The sequence below is a fragment of the Astatotilapia calliptera genome, chromosome 5 (assembly GCF_900246225.1).
Source record: "Astatotilapia calliptera chromosome 5, fAstCal1.2, whole genome shotgun sequence".
Classification (NCBI taxonomy): Eukaryota; Metazoa; Chordata; class Actinopteri; order Cichliformes; family Cichlidae; genus Astatotilapia; species Astatotilapia calliptera.
In genome coordinates this window covers 19574096-19587106 of record NC_039306.1, presented here as the reverse complement: position 1 = coordinate 19587106, position 13011 = coordinate 19574096, and the positions used below count along the sequence as shown (strand labels likewise).

General features: G+C 38.1%; 1 protein-coding gene across 7 annotated transcripts; it reads left to right on the top strand.

Annotated features, from left to right (window-relative positions):
• The first annotated feature begins 696 nt into the window (after positions 1–696).
• On the top strand, positions 697–11568 carry LOC113022436 (uncharacterized). Of its 7 annotated transcripts, none has more exons than XM_026167840.1 (19): positions 698–833; positions 1033–1059; positions 1175–1462; positions 1753–2067; positions 4928–4984; positions 5082–5138; positions 5427–5516; positions 5867–5926; positions 6021–6080; positions 6285–6329; positions 6427–6477; positions 8131–8190; positions 8379–8483; positions 9045–9063; positions 9348–9367; positions 9461–9501; positions 9599–9665; positions 10510–10547; positions 10638–11568. In XM_026167840.1, exons 1-19 carry the CDS (start codon positions 800–802, stop codon positions 10728–10730), a joined length of 1527 nt encoding a protein of 508 aa, XP_026023625.1. In that variant the 5' UTR covers positions 698–799; the 3' UTR covers positions 10731–11568. The 7 variants fall into 7 exon arrangements, with proteins under 7 accessions (XP_026023630.1, XP_026023625.1, XP_026023624.1 ...); XM_026167839.1 differs by having other exon boundaries at positions 6409–6477; positions 8382–8483; XM_026167838.1 differs by having other exon boundaries at positions 6409–6477.
• The last annotated feature ends 1443 nt before the right edge of the window (positions 11569–13011 follow it).

Here is a 13011-nt window from a genome sequence, read left to right as displayed (position 1 = left end):
GGTTTAGGTGTGTTAGATCATGTTGTGGTGATCCTTGGGTTGAGGGATGGGTGTTCATACTGGAGCGCAAAATTAAAACCAATGGAAGACGGACAAGAAAAGTTCAAAGCCATCAGGTCCTCAGTTTAGAAAAAAAGAGAAAAGAAGAGGAGGAGAAACGAGCAAAAGATGCAGGTAAGCAGATGTCAATGGATAATGGCAGGTCATCCTGAAACAATCGGAATCAGAATACTTTATTAATCCCTAAGGAAATTATGTGCGTTACAGTTGTTGCAAGAAGAAATGGTAAAAATAGTAACAGTAACAGACTAAACTTCAAACAATGCATTATGTTAAAGATTTTAATATTAATTAGTCCTTGTCAATTGTTGATTTGTCCTGTTCTCATTGTATGACGAATTATGATGGCTGTTTGGTAGCCGTTTGCATACTATGCATACTCTCTCTCTCTTCATATGTGTGTGTGTGTGTGTGTGTGTGGAGGGGGGGGGGCGCCAGAGGGAGTGTTCGCCCAGGGCGCCAAACAGGCTAGGACAGACATCTGGGAAACTAAGCCGATAGCAACAGAAATGACACAAATGTACTCATGCTTGTCTTTATTTCACTTCCTTTCTTGTTCTTTGATCTAAATAAAACTCATAAGTAGTTTCAAAGGGCTGTTCATGTTCATTTGCTCCGCTGTGTAAAAGCGTTCATTGTTGCTGTGGTTTTCCTGTGACGTTCCTTAAACTGGAACATCAGCCTTTACAAAGTCAGACTTTCAGATGTGTTCTGCACAGTCACAGTAATCTTCTTCATCATGGCTGGACACCTTCTGTTTGTCATCCTCATGTGTAAGTTAAACCTCTTGTAACCAGTTTTGTGTCTTTTGGTGCTTCCTTGTTTATATTTTTAACTGATAAACTAACGTGTGGAATCAAAAACTAAAACTTCCTCAGCAGGACGATTCCCTGTGATCTTGAAAAGACAGTTTGTTGTATTAATGAGTAAACATGCCTCCAGTACGTTGTTGACAGACTTTCTTTCCAACAGCTTTCGTTCATGAAATTCAAGCACAAGGTGAGTCCCTGATGTTCTACTTTTCACAAAGATTTTCTTTGACTGCATATTTGTTTTTTATTAAAACCAAAAATTACCTATTAGATCAAAAATTTCTTTACCTCTAATTTTTCAGCTCTTCTTCCACCAACACTGACAGTGAACACAGAGGTGATCTCAGAGACGGACTCGGTCACGTTACACTGTCAGGCACCAACATCTGTTTCAGTTCATCAGTGTTTTTTCTACACGGTGAGCAAAAATACTTCCAAAGCCTTCTCATGCCTGCAGAATTTCACTGCAACAGAACTGCTGTTAATGTCACATCACAGTTCACCTGCTGAAGTTAAAGTGAGATGTTTTTACACTGGAGACCTTAATTCAACATCTGCTGACAGTGAACCATCCTCCATCACCATACAAAGTGAGAGACTGCTCTTCCTGTGACTGGATAAGTTATCATACAGTGTGTTAGACATTATTATCTTTATAAAGCTTCATGTTTTCTTTCACAAAACTTTTTTTGGAGTGTTGTTCTTACATATTTTCTTACACCACCAAAGACAGCACGCAGGAATCTAAACATGACCAGTTACAGTTAATTACAAAATGTGTTGCCGTTCAGCTTTTATGAACACCAGTATTGTTATTGTTGTGCTGGTAAAACATACAATATTCTTGTATATTAATGGGACTTGATTAATCTTCATGTAGGTCAAACACCACAGATGAGTGTGCAGCATTTTAATGGGGAACATGTTCGGTTTGTTTGCTCTCTGCCTGGATCTGTGAAAGATGATACAAGATGTAATCTGTACTTTGGAGAAGCAAGTCGTTTAATCCTCACAGTAGCTGTCGGGAATAATAGCAAGACAAAAAAGAAAGAGAAGTTCTGCCAGTTTTATGTCTCAATTGATGATTTTTTGAGACATCTACATTTTGTTCAACAAAAAGATGCCAGCTGTGATTACACTTTGAAAAGGGAACCCAGGTCTTTGTCTCCTCACAGTGATCGATACAACTTAACAGGTAAGTCGAAGATAAACAGACTTTATAGCACAGATGCTACTTTAATTAATTAAAATGATGAAAATGACTAAAATAAAAGTATACAAAGTATTTTACTCTAAAAATGTTTTTTAGTTGTTACTCGCAAGATTTCATTTCATTTCACTGGCCACGACCTTAGATGTGAAAAAGAATAGATCCAGATTAACAGTCTCTTGGAACGTAGGAAGAGTTGAGCTTTGATGATATTGTCAGTATATTAACATGCTTACAGTAGAAGTGGGTGGCACAGTGGGTAGTTTTTACACTGGATACTCTTCCTGACACATCCTCAAAGGGATTTGTACAGTGGCTTGCAAAAGTATTCGGCCCCCTTGAACTTTCCCACATTTTGTCACATTACAGCCACAAACATGAATCAATTTTATTGCAATTCCACGTGAAAGACCAACACAAAGTGGTTTACACGTGAGAAGTGGAACGAAAATCATACATGATTCCAAACATTTTTACAAATAAATAACTGCAAAGTGGGGTGTGCGTAATTATTCAGCCCCCTTTGGTCTGAGTGCAGTCAGTTGCCCATAGACATTGCCTGATGAGTGCTAATGACTAAACAGAGTGCACCTGTGTGTAATCTAATGTCAGTACAAATACAGCTGCTCTGTGACGGCCTCACAGGTTGTCTAAGAGAATATTGGGAGCAACAACACCATGAAGTCCAAAGAACACACCAGACAGGTCAGGGATAAAGTTATTGAGAAACTTAAAGCAGGCTTAGGCTACAAAAAGATTTCCCAAGCCTTGAACATCCCACGGAGCACTGTTCGAGCGATCATTCAGAAATGGAAGGAGTATGGCACAACTGTAAACCTACCAAGACAAGGCCGTCCACCTAAACTCACAGGCCGAACAAGGAGAGCGCTGATCAGAAATGCAGCCAAGAGGCCCATGGTGACTCTGGACGAGCTGCAGAGATCTACAGCTCAGGTGGGGGAATCTGTCCATAGGACAACTATTAGTCGTGCACTGCACAAAGTTGGCCTTTATGGAAGAGTGGCAAGAAGAAAGCCATTGTTAAAAGAGAACCATAAGAAGTCCTGTTTGCAGTTTGCCACAAGCCATGTGGGGGACGCAGCAAACATGTGGAAGAAGGTGCTCTGGTCAGATGAGACCAAAATGGAACTTTTTGGCCAAAATGCAAAACGCTATGTGTGGAAAACTAACACTGCACATCACTCTGAACACACCATCCTCACTGTCAAATATGGTGGTGGCAGCATCAGGGTCTGGGGGTGCTTCTCTTCAGCAGGGACAGGGAAGCTGGTCAGAGTTGATGGGAAGATGGATGGAGCCAAATACAGGGCAATCTTGGAAGAAAACCACTTGGAGTCTGCAAAAGACTTGAGACTGGGGCAGAGGCTCACCTTCCAGCAGGACGACCCTAAACATAAAGCCAGGGCAACAATGGAATGGTTTAAAACAAAACATATCCATGTGTTAGACTGGCCCAGTCAAAGTCCAGATCTAAATCCAATCGAGAATCTGTGGCAAGATCTGAAAACTGCTGTTCACAAACGCTGTCCATCTAATCTGACTGAGCTGGAGCTGTTTTGCCAAGAAGAATGGGCAAGAATTTCAGTCTCTAGATGTGCAAAGCTGGTAGAGACACACCCTAAAAGACTGGCAGCTGTAACTGCAGCAAAAGGTGGTTCTACAAAGTATTGACTCAGGGGGCTGAATAATTATGCACACCCCACTTTGCAGTTATTTACTTGTAAAAAATGTTTGGAATCATGTATGATTTTCATTCCACTTCTCACGTGTACACCACTTTGTATTGGTCTTTCATATGGAATTCCAATAAAATTGAATCACGTTTGTGGCTGTAATGTGAAAAAATGTGGAAAAGTTCAAGGGGGCCGAATACTTTTGCAAGCCACTGTGTCTTCTCCTGGGAGAGGAGGGTATCGGGGCATCTATTCGTAGGTGAATGTGTAAACCACAACAATATGCAGCCCGCACTTTCCAGGTTGTTAACATGACATGTTCAAATGTCTTTGTGTGTTAACATTTATTGTTGATTCATTTATTGTTGTCATTATTGTTACATTTATTAAGTACTGAATTTAGGCAATTGGAATTTTTCTGACTACCAAATCACAATACAATACATATATACAATACACCCTATGAGGTTTAAAATAACATTTTTGGTGTGGGACGAATTTCTATAACTGGAAACACTTCCTGATGCAACTCTAGTATCTGAGTGTGGGAGTACACATGACCCTGCTCATGATACTTAGTTTGTTAGGCAAACAAACCAATAAACTTTCAAAATATGCCAACCTTTGAAAGATTTGTTGAAAGGTTACTTTTTTAAAAACTATAATTGTGTCTAAAGAATAAATAAATAAAATAAGGACAGAATTGAAAGATAGCTAAAACATTTTTTTCCACATTTACAGGTGGTCAAATTCTTTTATACCTAAAATAAATTTGATATTGTATTTAGGTGAACAAAAACCTTTCATTAGCAGAAGAGTCTACAGTGTACAAGTATATTTTCACAATTCATCGGATTGTCCTTTATAAAATCAAGTGAAAGTTATCAGAACAGGACTTAAAGGGAGCAATTTAAACAGAACACATTTTGTTAGCATTTCACATTTCACTAAACATCTCAAGTAAAATTTTGCCTTAATGCCTAAACTTGTTTGTATTCATTATCTCAGGGCCACCTGACACTGCCATTGGGACAGATGTGACATTTAATAAAATAGTAAATGTGGTTTCAAAATGTTTCAATCACTTTTGAATTGATTGCATAAATAACAAAACCTTTATTTGTACACAAACCCATTTCCTTTTACTGTAGCTATTCTGGAAAGTGAATCACCAAAGATCAACAAACCGTCATCTATCATGACCACAGGTAGGACATGCAGTACACTTAACTAACAACCCAGAGCATCATCACACATCACTTCTTTTAAATGTCTTTAACATTTTATTGTCCATTTATGAAACAGAATCAAGTCTCAGCAAACTCAGTGCTTCAACTTCCACTTCAGTGAACTCAATAACAGGTAAATAAATTACTGCTGTGGTGTTAGTAAAGTAGTAAATATTTTTTCTGTGATAAAGTAAATCTGCCCAAATTAAAAATTTGACATTTAATTTTTCTGTTATATATTATTTTGCAAACTAAATATTCTGAAGACTGAAACAATGTGTAACAATTCAAATACTTGACATTTCATTCCCTTTATTTGGGTTGAATAATGTAAAGAAAAAAAAGAAGCAGGAATTTCTTTACAGAGAATAGTAACATATGTGACATTATAGTATTTATTTGATATTTTTCTATATTAAAGGATTGGGTACTCGTAATCTAAACCCTACAACTGGTGTGAACACGCCTGTCAAAACAACTCAGTATATAACCTCACGAGACAGTACAACAGGTGAGACCGAGTGCATCAATAATGTGAAGATAAATTGAAATGTCCTTGTTTTATTTATGTCTGATTCAATTCTAAGAATGTAAAAAAAAATCTCAACTCTAACTCTAAAATTCTGATGTTCATCAGGAACAGTAAATATTCACCATGTTCAGCATCTTAAATAAATGGCAGTACTTTGTAACCAGGGCTATAGTTGATGTTGAAATGAAGTTACTAATTTTGCTGGCCCTTGGTCACAAACCCTCCAACACTGATGCAAATGACCAGATATGTTTTATCTGTAGATATTTTGTGTGTTTAATATTCTTTATTTTGAATATTCATGATCATAGTTCATTTTAAAACTGTAGTTATTGTGGGAAGAGAATCAAGAATGACCAGCACAAAAATGCCATTTAGTCTGGCCACAGGTAGGAAATACAATACATCGAAATATAATCCAGAACATCATCACACACACAACTTCTTTAAAGAAACTCATTTTTTGTGCATTTTTTGAAACAGATTCGAGTCTCAGTACTCCTAGTGCTTCCAGTCCTACCACGTCTGTGAATTCTCCTTCAGGTAACTGCAGGGACAGTAGAATTGTAAAATATTGTATACAAATATATTTCTACATTAATGCAAACCAACTCAAAAAAATAAGCTAACACATGAATCAACTATTGCAGTATATGTTATTTCAAACTAACTGTGCAAATACACTGAACCTAACAACCTCAGTCAGCTTTTTGAAATTTTGATCCAAATATTTTTTTTTCTAAAAAGATTCATACAAGACTAATGTTACAGTGACTATTACTACAGTCAAAGGTAAGACAATGTGCAGTTAAACTGTACATATATAAAAATATATTATAAAAGTCATCTGTTTTATCTGTTATTTCAAAAGTAAAAAGTTTTTCACCAGGTCCAACTTTTACTTGGTCTCATACTTCCACCCGTGCCACTGCTACCTCAGGTATCTATTTTTTCTTTTTAAACAAAATGGTAACATACACTATATTATCAAAAGTGAAACTTATCTCACGGCACATTGTTAGTCAGTGGTGCTGTTTTCAGTCATTATACAGGGTCATTTGAATGAGTGATGAAAAGTTTCTCCCACTGAAAACGTTACATCAACATTAACAGAATTAACTTTTTGTGATTACCAAAAGTGCCTTCACATGCATATGAACTGGAGTGCCATCCCATTCTTAATCATTTTAAATCCTGTGGAGTGATTTTTCACACCATAGGGTTTAAAATGAAGTTGGCCCACTGTTTGCAGCCATAACAGCTTTAACTCTTTTAGAAAAGCTTTCTGCAAGGTTTAGGGATGTATTTATGGGAACTTCCATTCTTCCATTAGCACATTTTGAGCTCGGACACTTCTGCTGGACAAGAAGGCCCGGCCTGGAATCTCTACTTTAATTCCTCCGAAAGGTGTTCAGTCAGGTTTAGGTCAAGACTCTGTGCAGGCCAGTCAAGTCATTCCAAACCAAACTCACCCATCCAAATCTTTATGGTCATGGTCATGTTGGAACAGGAAGGGGACATCCACAAACTGTTCTCACAAAGATAGAAGAATGAAAATTTTCAAAATGTATAGTGGACCCAAATGCGAACACAAAGGAACGTGGAACAAAACTTGAATTAGCAAAAAGTGAGCTGTTTAATATGGCTGATGGAAAAATACAAAGCAAGGCAAACAAAGACAGGAATAAACCATAACCTAAACTGGGAAACTAAAAATAAACATGAAAAACCCTAAACATGAAACTTGGTCTGGATACAAAGATACCTGGAACATGAGACATGGCACAAAAGCCAACAGATGACATGACCCTGAACAGAGGAAGCCAAAGGACTTAAAATACAGAAGGATAATGAAAGTAAATGGACTGATTCTTATATAGCGCTTCTCTACTCTCCCGGAGTACTCAAAGCACTCTATACAACATGCCTCACTCACACTTCTAAACTAAACTACATTCATACTCCGATGGACGCATCGGAGGGCAACTTGGGGTCAGTATCTTGGCCAAGGATATTTGGCATGCAGACTGGAGGAGCCGGGAATCGAACCACCAACCTTCCAATCAGTAGCTGATCTGCTCTACCACCTGAGCCACAGCCACACGAGGATGGGGATGGCTGTGGGATGGGGAACAGGTGGGAACACAGCTGGGACAACTCAGACCTAACAAGACAAGGGGAAACAAAACTACACAAACTGCACACAGGACAGGGGGAGCATTTGCTGACCCAAATTTCTGATTTTATGTTACCTACCACTTTGCTGTCATTCCCAGTTGTTTCCATTTTGTTATAATACCACTAACAGGCTGTGGAATATTCAGTAGCTAGGAGATTTCATGTCTAGATTAGGGGCATCCTATAGAGGTACTCTTGTTGCAATTTAACACAATATAAATAAAACTTTTGGTGATATAGTGTATATAACATTATAATATTTATCATATATTTATATCCTAAAGGATCAGTTAGTGCTTATCCTAAACTGCTATTAGTGTGACCTCTGCTTTTAAAAGAACTGAAAGAAAAATGACATTTAAAAGATGTTATCACATGAGTTTCACAACTTCTCAATGTTTCGGTTTCATTTTAGTGGGTCAGGCACGCCAGCCTGACAGTAGAGTAAACTCCTCTTCAAAAATATTACAACCAAGTAGGTAAACGATAATGTCTTCAACTCTTTCTCTTTGTACATGGCATTATGGTTATTAATAGAATTAATAAAAAAAAAATGTATTAATGTCTTACAGTTTTTTTAAGCAGTTTGGCTGGACCCACTGTGTCTACTTTTAAGTGTTTTGGTTTTGAGTTAGAAGTGAAACTCTTGTTTGGCTTTCAAAGCAGAAGCATCGATATGGAAGTTGGCAGTAGCTGTGACTGGATTGGGAGTAACCATGGGTGTCATCTTACTGGTGCTGGGGCTTCTCACGTTCAAAAGAAGAAGTGGTGAGGGCACATATGAAAGCATACAACTTTTTATGTTTATGTTTTTTAGAGATAGAATCTGCCTGTCAACCAAAAATAAGATAATATTACCATTGAAAGTTTAACCAAAATATGCATTTAAAAAAAATATCTTTTGAATGATCAGAAAACAGATAAAAAGCCCATGGTACCAATGATTATTTCACTTCATCTATGCCATGAACAAGCAAATGAAAAATTTGCTCTGAAAAAAATCAATGTGGCTATTTCCTGTAGTTATAGTACAACATTGTGAGGGCTCACAGGGATTCACCCCCACTTTGAGAACCTGGAACTCATGAACCTTTTGTAATATAGTGATACATTTTTCATAGCTGCAATAAATATATAATAATAATAATAATTGTACATTAAAAAGATCATCTTATTCTGAAGAAGAAAAAAAGTTCAAGCAGAAAAAGTTCATCATGCCTAATTTATACACGTGTAAAAAATGTTATCAGTTTCATAGTTATAAATGAACCTGTGACTTTAAAGCTAATCAGATGCTGATCAGACATTTCTTTGCCACTACCTTTTCAGAAACATGTTCTCAAAGCAGGTAAGGAATATTTTCTCAGCAAACCTTAATAAGTTGTTTTCCTGTCATCATTCAGACAACCAGAAGTTGGTCTTATTTACTTCAGACCTTTTCTTATTTATCCAGTGAACAGAATCACTGGAGCAGTGGTGAATCAAATGCCTTGCTTGAGGGCAGAACGCCTAATAAATATGTCTCATCATATTGTTTTCTAATTCTCTACAATAAACACACTTTTTTCTTGTGTAATGTAATGCATACAGCTTTTTCAATTTTTTTTAAACATTTTCTTTATTTATGTGTAGGACAAAGGCAACATCACCAGGTATTGTATACATTTTAGCTGTCAGGCAGCATTACAAAACTATCAATCCATGTATTATGGTTTTTATTTTGTTGAGTTTTTCTTTTGTTACAGGTGATTTTATATCAATGACTAAAATGAACCAGGGAAGAATGGTAAACAAAATGTTTCAGTCAAATAAAAATACTCTTAATTAAAACAATCAATTTAAATACCGAGGACATAAAGTTGATTTTTCCCTGTTGTGTTAAGTTACCTGCAGGTAATGATGGAGGCTCCAGTGTGATCACTTCAGTACCTGATGACAACCGTCTTACTAGTAAGACAGCTTTTGCCTCTAGTAATAAGATGGTGAAATTGTTGTACATGGTAGGGCTGTTCGATATAACGATATATATCGGATAACGATATGAAAACGTCTATCATTGCATATTACACTATCGTTTGTTTCGTGGTGTCACAAAACAATCTGTTTATGGCAATATTTTTTCATTGTTTTGATGGTCACTGTAGAATTTCTCTCTTTCGCTTATATTTAATATAACCACACTACAGACGATCAAGCGACTGTTTTTATGCGTTGACGTTAGCAACAACGATGGTAAAACCATTGCGTGGTTCTGTCATCTGCTTGTTTATTTTCCACATAAACATTTCACAATAAAGCTCAAGATCCTGTTGAGATTTTTGTGATATATATCTTTGTGTGGACGATAAATATCTTATATCGGGATATGAGATTTTGGTCATATCGCACAGCCCTACTACATGGAGTAATTATTTATGTGTACCATTAGTTGTTTCTGAAAGTAACACAATAAGATGATGACTGTTTAACAGTAATATTGTTAATATGCTCAAATCTTTATTTCATATCTATAGCATATTTAGTTATTACTGCTGACTAACTTTCAGTAATGATTTTTTCCAGTGTATGACAAGGGAGCTTTGGCTTTTATAACATTTTACTACCTTGTGATAAGGAAAGCTATTTGACCACTAAAGAGCCTTTAAAATGTCCAAATTTAGAAGAACACTATGACATATACAGTTACAAGACAAACTTTGTGAACCCACTGGACTACATGTTGTCTTGCACTTGTGTGTGTGTGTGTTTTAATCCTGACTGAAAGAAATAATTTTTCAATGTTGTTCTCTTTCAGGAGAGAAACTAAACTTGGAACAGACAAAAAATGAAGATGTAAGTTAGACCTGGTGTAGTAATAACTATGTCCGCTTCTCATCTTAATCAATGCTAATGACTAAAAGGGCATTACTCTTTCTCTTCTAGTCTGACATTTACCATGTGTACGCCACCATCTCTGAAGCAACAGATCCACCAGATTCACAGGACACGATATACAGCATGCTGAATGCACACTGAAACATGTTTGGTGACGTTGTTGGTAAAATGTCTAAAATGATCTAAATCATGTCAAAGTGAGAAAAGTGTGACAGGTAATAGATGCAATCTTGCAAAAAATCTTGAGCTTGAATTGTTGTAGATTTTTTTTCTATTTAAAGATAACTGACATGATGATGATTTCAGCTTTAGTATTTCTAATAAGCGGAATCTAGAGGAATCTCTATCTTTACTGAGGGCTATGAAATACATCTCCCCTTAATCTTATCTGTACCCTGTCTGTTATTGCACAACTTAATAAAGCTGTTTAGTACTTCGAATGTATCCATATAATACAACTCCAGTATATAAATTTGTGTAGATGATGCTCTACTACTCTGAGTTGTGACAATAACATTAGCAGTTAGTCTTTTGTTACGTGCTGTGACTGCACACAGGCTTGTAAAAATAGGCAACATACAATTGACCCTCAGCCCACCAACCAGCTGCAGTTTTTAGGTCAGCACACAAGACCATTTTAGGCCAAAGATTATGATGATGAAAAAATACAGGAAGAATAATGTACTGTAGCTGATTACTGCACTACACAGCTGCTACAGTTTGCCTAGTAGTAGTAACATAATCATGTGACATAAAACATTTAGTGATGATGATACTTTGTATCCACACAGGCAACAGAAGTAAAACAACAGGGGGAAGATCTGAAATTTACATTCAGTAAATAGAGATGTATGTTTTTGGTTCTAGGTTTCATTTGTGTGATATATCACTGTGAGATGTATTAGAAATATGTAGTTTTTCATTTTCAGTTTCTGGTTCCTGGTTATTACACATAAACTAACACAGGTAATAAGCCACAGTATTTGTCGCGTGTTTTTTTTCTCTAGGATAAAGAAAGCGCACACACACACACACACACACACACACACACACACACACACACACACACACACACACACACACACACACACACACACACACACACACACACATTTCCCTGACCCGTTACCCAGTTTCATGCACCTAAAGTTGCATCTATCTATGTGAGCTACTGTCTATGGCCTCGCTCTGTTTACTTCCACACTCCTTTCACTAAGTCTGCACAAGCAATTCTCAATCATGTGAATCTATAACTTTTCTACTTATTTTATTCTGAGGGCTCAGTAGCCCAATTTAACTATATTATTTTCAGTGCTCAGAATTTCAGTTAACTGTGAAAGTGATCTAAAATGCATTAAAAGCCTCAAACCATTTGCCAGCACAAGTCTTGTAAACCACTTTTCTAGTCCTCACACATTAAACATCCATCCATCCATCGTCTTCGGCTTATCCAGGGCCAGGTCGCGGATAACAACATTAAACATATTGTAACGATGGTTAAGTGTTATTGTACATGTTGGTTATCTTTGCACACTGTTGTTGTTCCTTTAAGATTCATGTTTGGTTGTGCTGCAGGAAGTAGGGAGGGTGGTGTGGAGGAAGGGGAAGGGGGACCTGGGTTCTGTGTTGTGTGGGTGCCAGGCTGAAGAGAGGTGTAGCACGAGGGCGCTCTCCCCTGAGTTAGCAACCCGCTTGCTTATGTGCCGAATAAACGGACAAACTGAGACCCAACCGTCTGGTTCTTGTGAACGTTACATTGGTGTCAGAAGTGAAGAAAGAAAAAAGAACCCCAGAACGCCCGACACCCTGTTGCTGGCGACGCTTGCCGTTACGAGACGAGGATGTTGCCGGGCAGGATTAAGAAGGAGACGGAGGAGAGGGAGGTTCGTCCGCGCTCGCCCGCCCATGGAGTGAGGGAAACGGCGCTGCGGCTGTCTGCCGAGGCTGGATTTTCTCCAGGTTTGACTAGGCTCGGGAACTGTTCGCACAGCGGCCGCGATTCCGGCGGGAAGGAGTCGACCTCGCTTGGCGCGCCGTCACGTGATGTAAACAAACATGGCGGCGCCCAGCAAGCTGCAGCGAATATAAAAACGCCTAAGTTCAGCGGCAAGACGCCATGGGAAGTGTTTATCGCACAGTTCGAGCTGTTAGCTGTTGCAGCTGGCTGGTCTGAGGAACATAAAGCTCTCCAATTGGCTTTGTGCCTGTGTGAGGATGCAGCAGCATGCCTGCTGCTGCTGACCGAGGAGCAGAGGGGAGATTATAATGCTCTGGTCGGAGCACTTCAGAGGCGCTTCGGGCAGTATAACCAACCAGTGCTGCTGAGGTCGGAGTTCCACAACAGACGCAGATTGCCAGGTGAGCCCCTCCGCATTTTGGCCCATGAAGTCGAGTGCCTTTGCCGGAGGGCGTATGACAGCAT